We start from the raw sequence: 14157 nt of genomic DNA on the forward strand, positions 1-14157 counted from the left end.
GGCAAAGCATCTGGTAGATACGTTGAAAATTCCTCCCCTCAAACGTGCCTCAACTGTCGAAACACATTTTTCTCAAGAGGAAAAGTGTGCAATACGTAGTTCCAGCTACTCTGTCCAAGAGATGTGAAACCAGTACTTAAAAGGCCCTTAGCTCCACCTGTTACCCTAAAAACCTCCTGTCTGCACATGATCACATCAGGACTAAAATCCTGAAGCTGAATTGTACGCTTGGCTACAAAGATGTTTCTAACACAGTGAACTACTGGCATAGTTAACTTTAAAACCTGAACATGCAGGCATGAGGACCAAAGTAAATAAAATCAGTATGAACTCCAGCTTGCCCTCACCTATTTCATGACAGCAGTTGCAGTGAATTCTGGCCACAGATGCTGACTCGGGGCTATTCTCGGTGTTGTCAAAGCCTCAGTTGGTTACAGCAAAGCAATCCATGGAGCTGCAGCTGCAGCACTCACTTTTATACATGCAAACTAGAAACAAGCCCTAGCTTTGAGAGGGTGTGAAAGAGTCCTCTTCAGTTTGGGTGCTACATCACAAAATAAGTCTTTCCTGTCTGAAATAGAAGCATTTAGACTCTTCTGATTGATGCTGGAGAAGTAATTTCTCCTACAGGCCCTTGATGAGCCCGGCTGCACTGATAGCCTGACTTGAAGTTTAACACTAAAAGGACTAATGTGAACAATGAATCTTCAGTGAGCTAACCAGGCTTTAATAATCCTTAAGAGCAGCAAGCAATAACTGAGCAGCATAATAGCACGTTTCCCAAAACCGGGTCATCATGCTGGAAACACAGGCTTGTGTGTGTGAGAGACAATGATTACAGTATTTAATCATCAGCTTCACCGTTCCAACTATTCTTCACCACAGTGTCTACTTTTAGACAATACAGTGATCACGGTCAACGTATTCATACTGTGTAGCAGTCAACAGAAAATCTAAATTTAACACACATAGCACCCAAATTTCTGAAAAACCTTATTCTCCCCAAATTTCATTTATTTACATGACTTCTTGACTGTATGATACATGAGATATGACCATATACCACTCAAATTTCTAGTGCTCCACGAAATATTCTGAAGAATGAGTCAATATCAGTTAATTTATTTTCTTATGACATGAACTGCCTGTAGAAACCAGCTGGGAAATTAAAAATAACTACTATTGCACATATTCTGTATATACACATACATAATAATACAGGTAAATAAAATATTAAAATTGAGTTTGAATATAAATATGTAGAAATGTATATAAAAAGATACCATAATATAAACAGTATAACTAACATTGTTCCATGTTTACCTACCATTTTATTCTACCTTTTTACCAGTTACCACTTACTATTAGGAAATCTTTGTCAATAATTTTATATTTAAATTGTTATTAAAATATTTTAGCACTGAAGTCGCTAAAAATACAGGGGCTAATTTAGTCTTTTGTCTCACACGTACAAATCCACTGAAGCAGGAATAATAATGAACAGAATCGGGCCCTAAAAAGTTCTAATTTGACACTAATCAGTAATAAAAGGCAACACAAACTTGCGCTAAACAGATTACACCCATATAGCAATATCTGCATAATGGCTTTAGCTGCTTAGCAACGAAAGTAGAAGAATACCAGATAAAATGGATTATAAGCTTTGATTAGTCCCAGATGAATGTAACAGTGGCCAGTCAGGTTAATTTGCACTGTATATCATAAATGACACTCCTCTGAGCTATTATTACAGAAGACATTTACTTTTTTGTACAAATACACGTAAGAGAAATAAGACTTGCTTTTACATTACCAAAGACAGTTTTGGTCACATTCTTCTTAAATTAATTTAGAAAGCATGATTAAAGACATCACAAGCATATATTCTCTTTCCTTTTGATTTTTTTACATTTTCTTACACAAATAGAACAAGCCACTTAAAAAATGTAACTCCATTTTACACCTTTTGCAAAGCTGCACTTTTCCATACTGATCCTCGTACAATGTAATAATATTGTACTACTGGACTTCCGAGACCTCCTTGGAAACATTTAAATGCAAGCCATGAGTGGGAGAAGGACTGATTACTCTTGGTGTTTACAGAAGGGTCTGATGCAGAAAGAGGTTCAGAGATTTGCCAAAAATCACAAAGTAACATTGTGACGGCTGAAACTGAAACAAAATCTCCAAAGTCTTAGCTTTGTAAGCACCAGCCTCCCAGCATTACCCAAAGTGTGCTAGATACTGTGCACATGTGCAGAAATTAAGAGTACCTGAAGCACAGTGCTCACAATCTAGGATAAACCACTAGTAAGCCATCAGCTAGAACGCAACAGTTAAGGGATCAACATAGTCGTACTAGGGTCACTACAGCCCTTTCCTAGATGTCCTTCAGTTCTGCCCCCGTCGTGGGCTAATCTCTACCTTACAACACCAGAACACAGGAAAGAAGTGAATGGCCTTGAAGGTCAGCTCAGGAGCTATGCTATGAATAGATACACTGCATTAACATGCACACAATTGTAAAGTAAAAACCAGAAGTTTTTATGGGTGAGATAAGTCTTAACTATTTACCTGTAGTAAGTGACTTTCTGACCTTCTCTATCCTTTATGTAATTACTTGTTTTCTCTAATAGAAATAGCTGTAATGCTAGGGTCCTTTACAAGTTATGCAATTCTATCATTCAACAGGAACATTGCTCTGTACTAACAGTACGCTCTACTGTGTCTGTGTTGAACATAGTACTCTGAAAAGAGCAGGAGAGCACTAGTTCCAAATTTATCTAATTTCATGAAATTGAATAAAAAAAGCAAATGGTAGATGTTAAAAGCAGTAGCTCTCTAGTCTTCTAAATTTATAACGAGTTATGTAATAAAGCTTTCATTGCCTTAATTTTAAAAACATTTTATTTCTAAAGTATCTATTAGGATAATTCATTATAAATTATAGGATGTGCACATATATGTGTATGCATCTCACAGGGTAGAGGTCTAGAAAATGTTAAATACTGTGAAGCAGGTAATTGACTGGTGTAAGGAGGAATAAAGTGAAGCTAGTTATACCTTTATTTTGTAGAATCTCAACTTTCCATTAAAAAAAAAAAGACTAATTTTCACAGTTCTGAAACTTCCAACTGTGAGTTAAGTACCACAAATAAAAGAATGTCTTCAGAGAAAATAGCTCTAGAAATACCTAACCCCACTTTGCCAACCATCTGACTGAAGCATTATCAGTAAAACCTAATGTTGATACTGTTCCATAGTTGATCACTGAAGCCTGGTATGAGGCTGGAGTGAAAAGGTCACAGGAGAGAGGAATGGGGCAGCATCAGCATTATTGTCAGGTACAATACTCCTTACTGAAAACACAAGGAACCAGCACACAGAAGAAGAGAAAGAGAAGATAGGAGGAAGACTGAAAAAAGAATGTAAAAGTAGTAGTCCTGAAAAAACCCGACATTTTCCCAATAAAGGACACCATGAAGTCCTGAATAAATCAAAGATGATGATAAGCAAAGGTCAGTTATTACAAAAATGCTGTACCCTGTATGCTAGCCCTTGGGCAAGTTTTGCTACACGAGTGCCGAATACAGAACGCATCATTCTTCATTTATATCCCAGCTGACAGATCACAGAAAACCAGAACTCAGACCTCTGAATACATTGATAGATGCATTGACCATATTGTGGCAAAACAAGAAGGGAAATGGTGCCAGAGTATACGAGTATCGAAAAATGCTATCCAACTGTGACATATAATTTTAATATAGAATGTTGAGGTTTTGGGAGGCTCATTTTTTGACAAGCTTAAAGCAAACTGATTTGATCAAAGTTAGTTTTTGGATTAAGAAGGAACATGAGAAATACCAAGCCAAAGAGTATTGCTTTAAAATAAGGAAGACAGATGGGACTGCTACAAGTAAATTCACATATATAGGGCTAAAAACACATTTGTGTATAAAGTATGCTGTTATGAGCCATTATTTGGCATGATCATTGAATTGCAAGATAATTTTAAATATGATCCCTTACTTGTTGTGATAATGATAGCATCTTTTAGTAAATGATACTAATGAAAAGTCTGCTCCATGTAAAAAACAAATAATACTGAAGCATCTTTACTGTAAAAAACTTATTAGGCAACTTTTCTACAGTGTCTTCACCTTATTACTGATGGAAAACACTACAATATATAAAGTGAAGCTCATACATTCACATTTTTGTGGAAAAGAAACAAAGCAAGTAATCTCATTACACAAAGTCAATCTCTGAGTGCTTTGACAATGAATACTGAGTCAATCTTCCCATTAAGTCAGGGTGTATACGACAAATATGCTCTACTTGAAATGTAAAACTTAATTCCTGCATGATCACTTCAAGGACCAGTTCTGCAAAGTACAGCAGCCATGGTACGGCATACAATTGCAGCATAAGTAACTAGACACTACTGTTAAACACATTTTAAACTCTATTGTACAATAGCCTTTGTCTCAGTAAAGCTATTTTAACCACAGACCATGTTTGTTCAAGCAAGTTTTTCTACCTGCTTTTCCATTGAACCTGAGCAAATCATTTAGTGACTAATTTACTTGGTACATTTTCATTTGTTGTCATTCATAAATAATTTATAGCTTTAACAGATGTATTGCTTTTGCTTTTACATGTGTTTTAGTTTTCTGTTTCTTTAATAAGACTTCTTTGCAAATTGTTCATCTGCTATGCTCAGAAAAACCCTTCAGTTTTTCATCTGCGGACTTGTAATTTGATTGGGTATCACTAGGTGTAGTTTTGGTTGGTTGATGAGAGTCACTTGCCTATGACTTGTAACTATAAATCATGTAACTACGAGTACCTCTGAGTTCAAGCAAAGCCACAAACTATAGTTTCTCTCTGGTCAAGAGATCTGGGAAGAGAGAAGGCGGTGAGAAGAATTTCTGAATATCTTACTTTGACAAAAGGCTTTGAAGAGCAGGGAGGAAGGCAGAAAGCATGATACAAAAGAGGGCAGAACAGATGAGAAATACAAAAGGAAAGAAATGTCCAGAAAACCAGAGAAGTAGCAGGAGAATCTTCTGCCATAATTCATTTAACGTAAAACTGATCTTTACCGATGTTCTGCCACGATTCACATAAGGCTGGTGATACTTTAATTTACACTTCAGGGAGTGTGCTCTGCCTGGCTCCTGAAGGCCCCTCTCGGTTCAGCTTATCCCTCACACCAGTACAATCTTTTTATCACTTTCTTCATCTGATATAGTACGCTCAATTCTAGTTATAGATTTTAAAGTAATTCATTAAAACATTTAAAGTGTAAGTTCACACATATTCAAATGAAATGAAAGCCTGAGCACATGAAACATCCTCTGCAGACATAAATTGTATACACACCCTCCTGGGCTATTTTTTTGTGTCAAAGCATATAAAACTTCAAAGCATATAAAATGCTCACGCATTTTCACTATTTTAAGAACTGTATAAACATACTAAAGATTTGCTACTTGTGTATTTGAATACACTATAATCTTGATCCTACTAGCCTACTTTCCTATGGCTTTCCCACTGCCCTATTTATCTTTCCTGACAGCCTTTCTGTTATCCTACACATATAATTATTACAATTGTTCATTTATGCCATACATAGTTTTGGCTCTAATATGCAAATATGTATGCATTTACACATGCACACCCATACACTCATACATACCATTAGTAACTCTGAATTTCGTTCAATATGCTAATTTAATTATTCATTTAATTTGCAAAACTTTTCCATTAAATTGACTCAAATACTCCAATGTAGTATTCTACTGAAAGCAAAAAAAACAACTCAGAAGTTTGAAGGAAGCCGACTGATATTCAAATGTTTTATTTAAAACATACATATAAACCAATATCTATATATACTAACGTTTAAACTTATTCCCTACAGGTCAAAAACTCATCCCATTGTAATGAATGGCATATCTAGTTCAACAGGCAAAAGTTCAAGCCTTAGTGCTTTGAAACAGTAAACATTTTATCAGGCATTTCAAAAATAATGGATGCTTCTGTAAATTAAATTATATAGGACCGGTATTCTACCTGCAAGCCAGATTCACGTTGCGGGGGTTTTTTTGTCCATAAAGCTTTCTGCATAATCAGGTAAAAAGCTGTCAGCTCAGCTGAGTGACAAGACAGAAGTAAGGGACTAAAAAATGAAACTCAGAAATACTCTGTGAACACAACTGGTTTCAGCACTTCTAGGATTCAGAAATCCTAGAGAGTCGGCTAAATCATCAAAACGTTCACTTACATTTAAGCAGAAAATCCAAAACATGTGCTATGAAGAGGAATTCTATATGAAAAATTACCAGCAAGGAACACACCATGGGAACAGGCTCTCGATATCAGCTCTCTGCCCTTCCTTCTCCCTATTCCTCAACCACATGGGAGACATTAGCACTATAGGAACTTTGTGCTCAGCAGTATACCTATTTCCTTTCTCTTTTGAATATGCTGTATAATACACTGCACAAGAAAATAGAAAAGATGAGTGTTCTGCCATAATCTCATTTCTGACAAGATCACTTTATAATTTTCACTCATAAGAGATGTTAAAAACATTTGTACTTAATTCAACAAATGATACACCACATGAATGTACACAAGAAATCCAGAAAATGGCACCTCAGTAGTTTTTTTGTAGTTTATCCATGTTTTTAAAAATTTTTTTAACTCATTTACTGCCATCTCCTGGTACTTACAATGTAATAGTATTTATGCTATTTATCAGCAGTCAATACTCCTGTTCAATACTGCTGAAATGCCAAAAACTTCTCATAAATATTTTCAAAATATTGCTGTATTTTTTATGTTGCTGTCTTTCATTCTGGAAATAGGGAATATTATTCCTTGGGCACAAACCAGTAAAAGGTTCATGTCGCTTACCTTTGTCTGGAAGCAGCAGTAAAGTTGTGTTAGGTATGGGTGTTTCCGTGCTAATGCCAGAATTCTCTTTTCTGTCATTGTACAGTCTACGTCGTCATCTTGAAGTATGACATCTTTCTTCAAGACCTTCACTGCGTATACTTCATCTTTTCCTTTTAGCTCAGCTAACATTACCTAAAACAAACAGAAATTCTGTTTATGTATGAACGACACATACCATAAATGCAGGGTTGCATATGAGTTTGACTGCACTGGAAATATAAAGACAGTTACATACCTGCCTGAATGAAGTCGTATGTTTATAAAATTAAAAGCCAAGTAATGTAATTTTAGAAAAAGATACATATGGTATTCTTTAAATTTGAAACTGGTTATATTGATTTTGTTCGTTAGTAAAGAATGCAGAAGATAAAAAATTTTTATCCCCTCATTCAAATATCTTAATGAGCGCCTGTTAATGAGAGCTCAAAAAACAGAAACAGAAGGAAGTTGATATAGAACAGAAATTTATTTCCCACTTTTGGTAGTGAGATTTGTGTGTGATGAACTTAGTATACAATCCCACATACCATTCTGGGCACTTTAAAGTTGTTGATTTTAACTACTACTATTGTTTAAGGTTCAAGTCCTTTACTCTGTTTAAGGTCAGTTCTGGCTTGGAGCCAGGGTAATCTTCAGAGAAAGGATTAGTAAACAGGGAGACAAAAGAACTGCTTCAGCCCTGCCCCTCTGCATCCCGTATTTCAGGGAAGGAAGACTGTACTTGTGAAACAGATTCATATTTCAGTCCTCCTCTTTGATTCCAAGGTGCACAGCACTGTGAAAAGAAAATCCATGAGCCCTGTAAATAGAGCAATGTCTTTTTGTCGTGGGTTCAGCCAGGATGGAGTTAACTTTCTTGCTAGCGGCTGGTGTAGTGCTATGTTTTGGATTTGGGATGAGAAATGCTGTTGATAGTGCGCTAATGTTTTTAGTTGTTGCAAAGCACTCAAACCCTTTTCTGCTCCTCACACCTCCCAGTCTGCAGTAGGCTGGGGGTGCACAAAAAGCTGGGAGGGGACACAGAGAGGACAGCTGACCAAAAGGCTGACCATGTGATGTCATGCTCAGTATATAAAGCTAAGGAAAGAAGGGGGAAAGGAAGGATGTTCAGAATTATGGCATTTGTGTTCCCAGGTGACCATTACGCAGATGGAGCTGTGATTTTCTGGAGATGGCTGGGCACCTGCCTGCCAATGGGAAGTGGCGGGTGGGCTTCTGGTTTTGCTTCATTTGTATGTGCAGCTTCCAATACGCAATTTGTTTGGCCTATTGGACTGTCTTTGTCTCAACCCTTGAGTTTTTCCTCCCTTTTGCTCTTGTGATTCTCTCCCCTATTGCAACTCGGGGGGGAGTTTGGGGGTGGGGGTGGTGAGCGAGTGGCTGTGTGGTTCTGGCTGCGGGCTGGAGTTAAACCACGACACCCTTCCATCCTCATCAATTCCCTACTGTGGGAAGGTATCTGGTGAGTTACATGTTTGCCACATACATGGTATTTTGGGCAACTCTCTGAGCCTCTTGCACTTGTCGTATCTGAGTGGAAACGCTTGAGGTCTGCTTCCTCCAGCACTGACCACACCCACTAAGGAAAAACAAGCACACAAACTGTTCTATGAAATAAGTAAACTTGAACTGGGTATTATCTAGAAAGGGAATGAACTCAGAACTCCGCAGCATTATTCCTGGGCTGTCTTTCCGCTCTACCACAACTAATTACCTTGTTGAACTGTATGCATGTAACTGTATGTACATCTTCTTTACCAATGTTCTGAAATAGTGAAACATTGACATTTTGTTTCAAAAGGCTTGACTCTAGTTAAGGAAGTGAGCTAAAGCACAGAAAATGCCAGCTGATCAGGAGGCTGATATTCCTGATCTGTGAGGTAAAAGCTGCTTTTACCCAATGGGTAAAGAATGGGAGGAAACCCCTGGGGTGGAAGCACTTTCTGAATGTCACTATGAATACTTTCAAAGAGTACAGTCAAAAAAAGTGTGCACACCAGTCAAGAAAAAGCTACCCACCTTGCCAAAGCTGCCTTTCCCTAATACTTTGATGAAGTTGAACTCTTCAAGACCTATTCGCTTGGACTGGGCCTGTTTGACCTCCCCATTTTCACCATTCTCCCCAGTTTTGTTAAGCTGGTTGTCTGTTGACGTTGTAGCTGTTGCTCTGTGTTCCTCTCCCCGATTGTCAAATGATAACGCTTTCCTAATGTTGTTTTCCAGCTCTTTGATTTCTGTGGAAATGTGAGAAAAAGTGTTCGCTTTAACCAATCATCAGAAAAAACAGCCTGTGTTAGTCTGTACTGGTTTTGAGAAGGGACATTCATCATCCCTGAATGCTGTGTAGAGCATTCTGTGGTTAAGAATACATATTTAGCAAACTGCTTCCCCACCTTACAGTAATCAGCCAAAATCCTGCTCTAACAGGAAGGGTGGCCTTTTAAAATGAACCTTAGGGAATGATATACCCAAAACTTGACAGATAAGTCAGAATAGTGGCCAAATAGTTGTTTTAGTGATTCTGGGTATTCCTGTACCATAGCGAAGTACTTTGTTTTGAATACCCCTATCTTCCTGCAGCACTTACTCATCTTTCTGCTTAAGTATTTCAGAGTTGTATCTTCAAAAGTTCAAAGGATAGTTGCGCGTCCCAGTCCTTGAAGTCAACATGAATGGAGCATCTTACTCAGCTCCAGCTTTTATCAGACGCCTGACAATAAAGTATTTGACCACTTCCTAATGCCACTTTAAGCAGCAATCATGTAGATCTGCTAAATGGTTCTGTAGGTTTCTCAATGCTAAACATGGCGAGCCCTGCTGAGGAGTGATCCTCAGGGTCTGCCTCAACCTCTTGCATAGTACTTCTGTCTGATGCCCTTGGAAGCAACAACTTTACTGGACAGCTACAAAAGTGAAATTTAAGTGAGAATTTCGACAAACTCTTTATTCTTATTTTAAGCAAAACATCAGATATTTAAAAAATATTATTTAACTAAAATGCTGTCTGTGAAACCAAGAGGCTGACAAATTTAAATCAGCTCTGGACTCAGAGTCTTACAGTATTTATTATCATGGAGCTTTGGAAGTCTCTGCTCTAAAAATAAGGGTGAGAAATTTCTCAACTGTAAATAATTTTCAAAGAATTTGACATAAAAGTACCCATCTTCCTATGCCTTGGTGTAAAGATTTTTCACTCATCAGTTTCCACATATGATGGCACATAAGATACCTCCCAGACATGATTTTTAAAAACAGCAATCAGATCAGATTCAAAAAGTGCTGCTGACATACATGTTCTGTCCATCAGGCTGTTCAGCTCAATGAAATCAGGTCATATCAGTGAAGATTAAAATATTTGTCTCCAAATCTAAGCATGAAAAAAATCACTGCAAGGAAACATGGCTTTACGAAGCCTGTGGAGACCACACAGACAGGCCAGCATAACCTAACTGGACAGAAGTTTTTATTACCATAAATGTTCAGCATAGAATTGCAAGGAGGCAATTTTATCTCAAAAACTTATTAACAGATAGAGGCTTTTCAGATAGATAAATGCGCTCTCAGGTTCTGCTGTACTATTTAAAATGTTCTCATTCTTCCAGTAGAGTATCTAACCTCCTTACGTGAAGTTATTTGATTAGGCAAGGACTCATCTAGTAAACTTAACAATATTTTAAGATGACTGTTTTATAATTTTCCCTTTAAAAGCCACTTAATTTCACAGGTGTAAATGAAATGAGAACTAGGCCTTTTTTAAAAGTTTTTGCAGTTCATAACTTCAAGTGCTTCATTTTCTTGTGTTAAATACTTTGTTGGTTTTGTCCTACAGAGGGTGGAGCTGATAGCTTTTTTACTCCCCATATAGAATAAAAATATGTGACAAAATATATCAATTAGGAAATAATAAGAGAAGTTTGACCTTGATCACATGGAGAAGTTGGTGCTGACTTTGACCTATCTTCTTCTGATGATGCACTTCCAGGAACTGGTTGTTGAGTCTCTGCACCTGCAATTAGCTAAGAACAATTCCAAGATGGGTACTCAGCTATGAGATTCTCCCATGCTAATTTAACAACATTAATCCACAAGTAGAAGTATGAGGAAAGTGAAGATGTTCTCACTGGCAAGACCTCAACCATTCAGTAGATGGCATCACATCAAATGGAGACATCATAAACAGAGAAAGAACTGTCAATTTAAAGAAAAATAGGTTCTCAAGATGAACTAAATGTAATAGGTATACCCAGTGGGCGGGAAATTTTTATATAGTCACCATGAGCCTCTGTAAAAATCTATCCAGTAAATGTATTTAACTACAAGTACCAGCAAGCACTGCAAACTCACGCGGTAACAACACGACATCTTTTCCCAGGAGTCACAGATAAATTAATTTATTCCTGAGCTTTCTATGCTTCTGTAACATTTTAAAACAGTGTACATGGATTACAAGTAGGCAATAATCAGGAAAATGAATAGAACTAAATATCAATGTTTTAAGAAATTATGGTAAAAATCGCCTATTTCTGTAAGTGAGAGCAATGGGTCTGCTGTCACAATCATGCAAAAAGAGTTGGAAAATGAGACCAGATTCTGATCCAGGCTGCATATTATCAATCTAGAATAAGTCCATCAGGTTTGGAGGTACTTGGCGTGACCTATGCTTTTTATTTCTGGAACAGCCTAGTTCTTCCTATAATAGTGACAATAACTCAGGAACTGTCATCTGGCAAACAGCTCCTTTTCGTGAGAATCACCACATTGCTCATTTATCAGCATTTACAATGTTACGGAGTAGTGCTGTGTCTCAATCAATCAATTATCCAATGCCAATTCTGAGCCAGAGACATTTATGTTTTTTATGAACAGTTGTGTCAGGCACTGTCTCTCTGTCAAATCTCCTTCCTCAAAATTAAAAAGGGGAAATCCAAATTTTATACAGACTTCAGTTTTGCAAAATTATAGCAGGTCAAAATAATTTCATATAAAAATTCAGAATAGATTATTTTCACTTATAAATCAAAAGCCAAAGCGTTAGTTCTGTACTGACTTAAAATAAATTCTTGTGCAAGTCAAGTAAATGGGATTGAACCCCAACTAGTAAAATTAAAATACAGCCATACTTATCTCATTTTTTACCTGACACTAAATAGTAATATTACCTTTTTCCTCCTCTGCCCACTATTAGTGATCTTATCTGGAGTGACTCCAAGATCTGCAAGAACTTTAGCTATGCCTCTAGCATCCACTCCACAGTTTGGTGCCACATTTGTTTCACAGCGTCGATGTACATTCATCTTGCAAACTGTAATGAAATGTAAAGTAAGAGAGTAAATTAAATACTGCCTTGGAATGCTTCTTACTCCTTACGTATTGGTGCTTCTTACTCTATTTTACTCAAGTAGATTAACTCCTAATGTAGGTAGGCATAAAACCGACAGTGGTTTAAGTTTTATTAAAAGTCTTTGGCACTGTTAGACACTCTCTTCCATTACATGGCAATCCATTTACCAAGCTCTTTCTCTTAAATACCATCTCCTGAAACTAGCAAACTAGTAAGAGGAAAAAAAGGTTAAATTGCTTGCAGGTTATGGGGTAGGGGGCAGAACATAGCTCCATGAAAAATAGCAGAACATGGATTTGTTAGGAGCAGATGGCATGTTTTATCTTAGACTTCACTGCCCTCTTGTGGAGCAAGGCATAAAGCAAGCAAAACTGCAAGTATCATTAAATACTAGATTAACGTTCAATTGCTCAAATTCCTCACTTCATTACTTTTTAGGGAAAAAAATAATCAAAAAAAGTATGTATTTATGAAGCTGCATTCATTATATTGTTCTTCAACAGTGCTTTCACCTTATAAGACCTAAAGAAACAAACCACATTTGCCTCTGAGCCTATACACAGGCACAATATCTACAGCAGTACCTTCCCTTTTCAAGTGTATTTCAGCTCACAAGAAGAGCAAAAAGACATTGCTACACATGGTACTTTCAGTGGATGTATATTCGGTGACAAAAGCTCAGTGGCAAGTAAAGTGTCTGACAGTAACAGTGGACACCGAGCAACTGAACTGCTTGAAATAAAGCAAAAGGGACAATTTTGTACAGTCAAACTTTGCAAGGACTTTTTATAAAGAGAAGGTCAGGAGTAAGCAGTGAAAAAACAGAATAATAAACCTTTGGAATACACTTTTCATGGTGTTAATAACCACACTGGGCAAGCAAGTGCATCCCTGAAGAAGGGACAATTGTTCAGCACTTGTTAAGAGAGAAAACAAAGCCTGGAGAAAATGGCATTTCTATCTCAGGTGAGTTGTAGATTTCACACAGACAATACTGCATTTTTATAGGCACTTATTTTATGAACGTAGCGAAAGGAACACAGATGTTCTGAACTACTGTTTATATGCATCTGCTACACAGTAAACGCATACATATGAGAAATAAGTTTATTTTCTACAGTCAAGAGGAAATGAACCGCTGAGGTACCAGAGAGAGAATATGAAAGTGAACTAATCTGTTCACAGATTAAGTGCAGAGATAATATAGCTCTGACTAAAAATCAGAGAAAAAAACAAGTTTAATTGAAAAATCTTCTTTGAGCATATCTCCATCATAATTATGATAGCATTTGAACAAAATCTTTAATAGTAGTAAAGTAACAGTATGTAGAGTCTAACATGTTATCAGTGCTCACTTGCTAGAATCACAAGGGAAGGCTTGAATTTCAGAATGTTCTCATTGTTTATCTCTTTCCCATGAAAGAAACTCCTTCCTTCCCTTGCTGCTCAGCAATTTGTGACATGAAACATTAGGTCTGACCTTCACCTATAGTTATGTCTCATCTTAAATACTGCAAAGGATATGTTAAATAAATTACATGTTTATAGACATATACATGACTCCACATTTCTGCTGTTGAAAAGTGTATATAACATGATTTTTGTATTTATCCATTTGTATCTATCCATTTGTAAAGGTGTAACAGAATGAAAATACTTGTAATTCCATTAGGTACTACTTTCTAAGAATCTAACAATCTCATGACATCATTCCTGTCAACACACTAATTGAAGTATTTTATTCACTATTTCTAAAATATTACTTGCCTTTGCAATTGTTTGTACTGTTTTCTCCCTCTTTTAGAATATATTGATCTACTTGAAACAAGGAGATATGGAACCAACCA

The 14157-nt window shown here is 36.8% G+C and overlaps 1 protein-coding gene across 1 annotated transcript in view; it reads right to left on the bottom strand.

Annotated features, from left to right (window-relative positions):
* The window catches only part of PRKCE (protein kinase C epsilon), a 293299-nt gene that overhangs the window by 91778 nt on the left and 187364 nt on the right, over positions 1 to 14157 (bottom strand). The window contains exons 7-10 of the mRNA XM_074144291.1: positions 12129 to 12271; positions 10889 to 10985; positions 8989 to 9203; positions 6928 to 7101 (exon numbers count right to left, since the gene is read on the bottom strand). Coding sequence (XP_074000392.1) covers positions 6928 to 7101; positions 8989 to 9203; positions 10889 to 10985; positions 12129 to 12271 — 629 coding nt within the window. The remainder of the gene's footprint in view (positions 1 to 6927; positions 7102 to 8988; positions 9204 to 10888; positions 10986 to 12128; positions 12272 to 14157) is intronic.

Source organism: Numenius arquata, chromosome 2 (genome assembly GCF_964106895.1).
Source record: "Numenius arquata chromosome 2, bNumArq3.hap1.1, whole genome shotgun sequence".
Lineage (NCBI taxonomy): Eukaryota > Metazoa > Chordata > Aves > Charadriiformes > Scolopacidae > Numenius > Numenius arquata.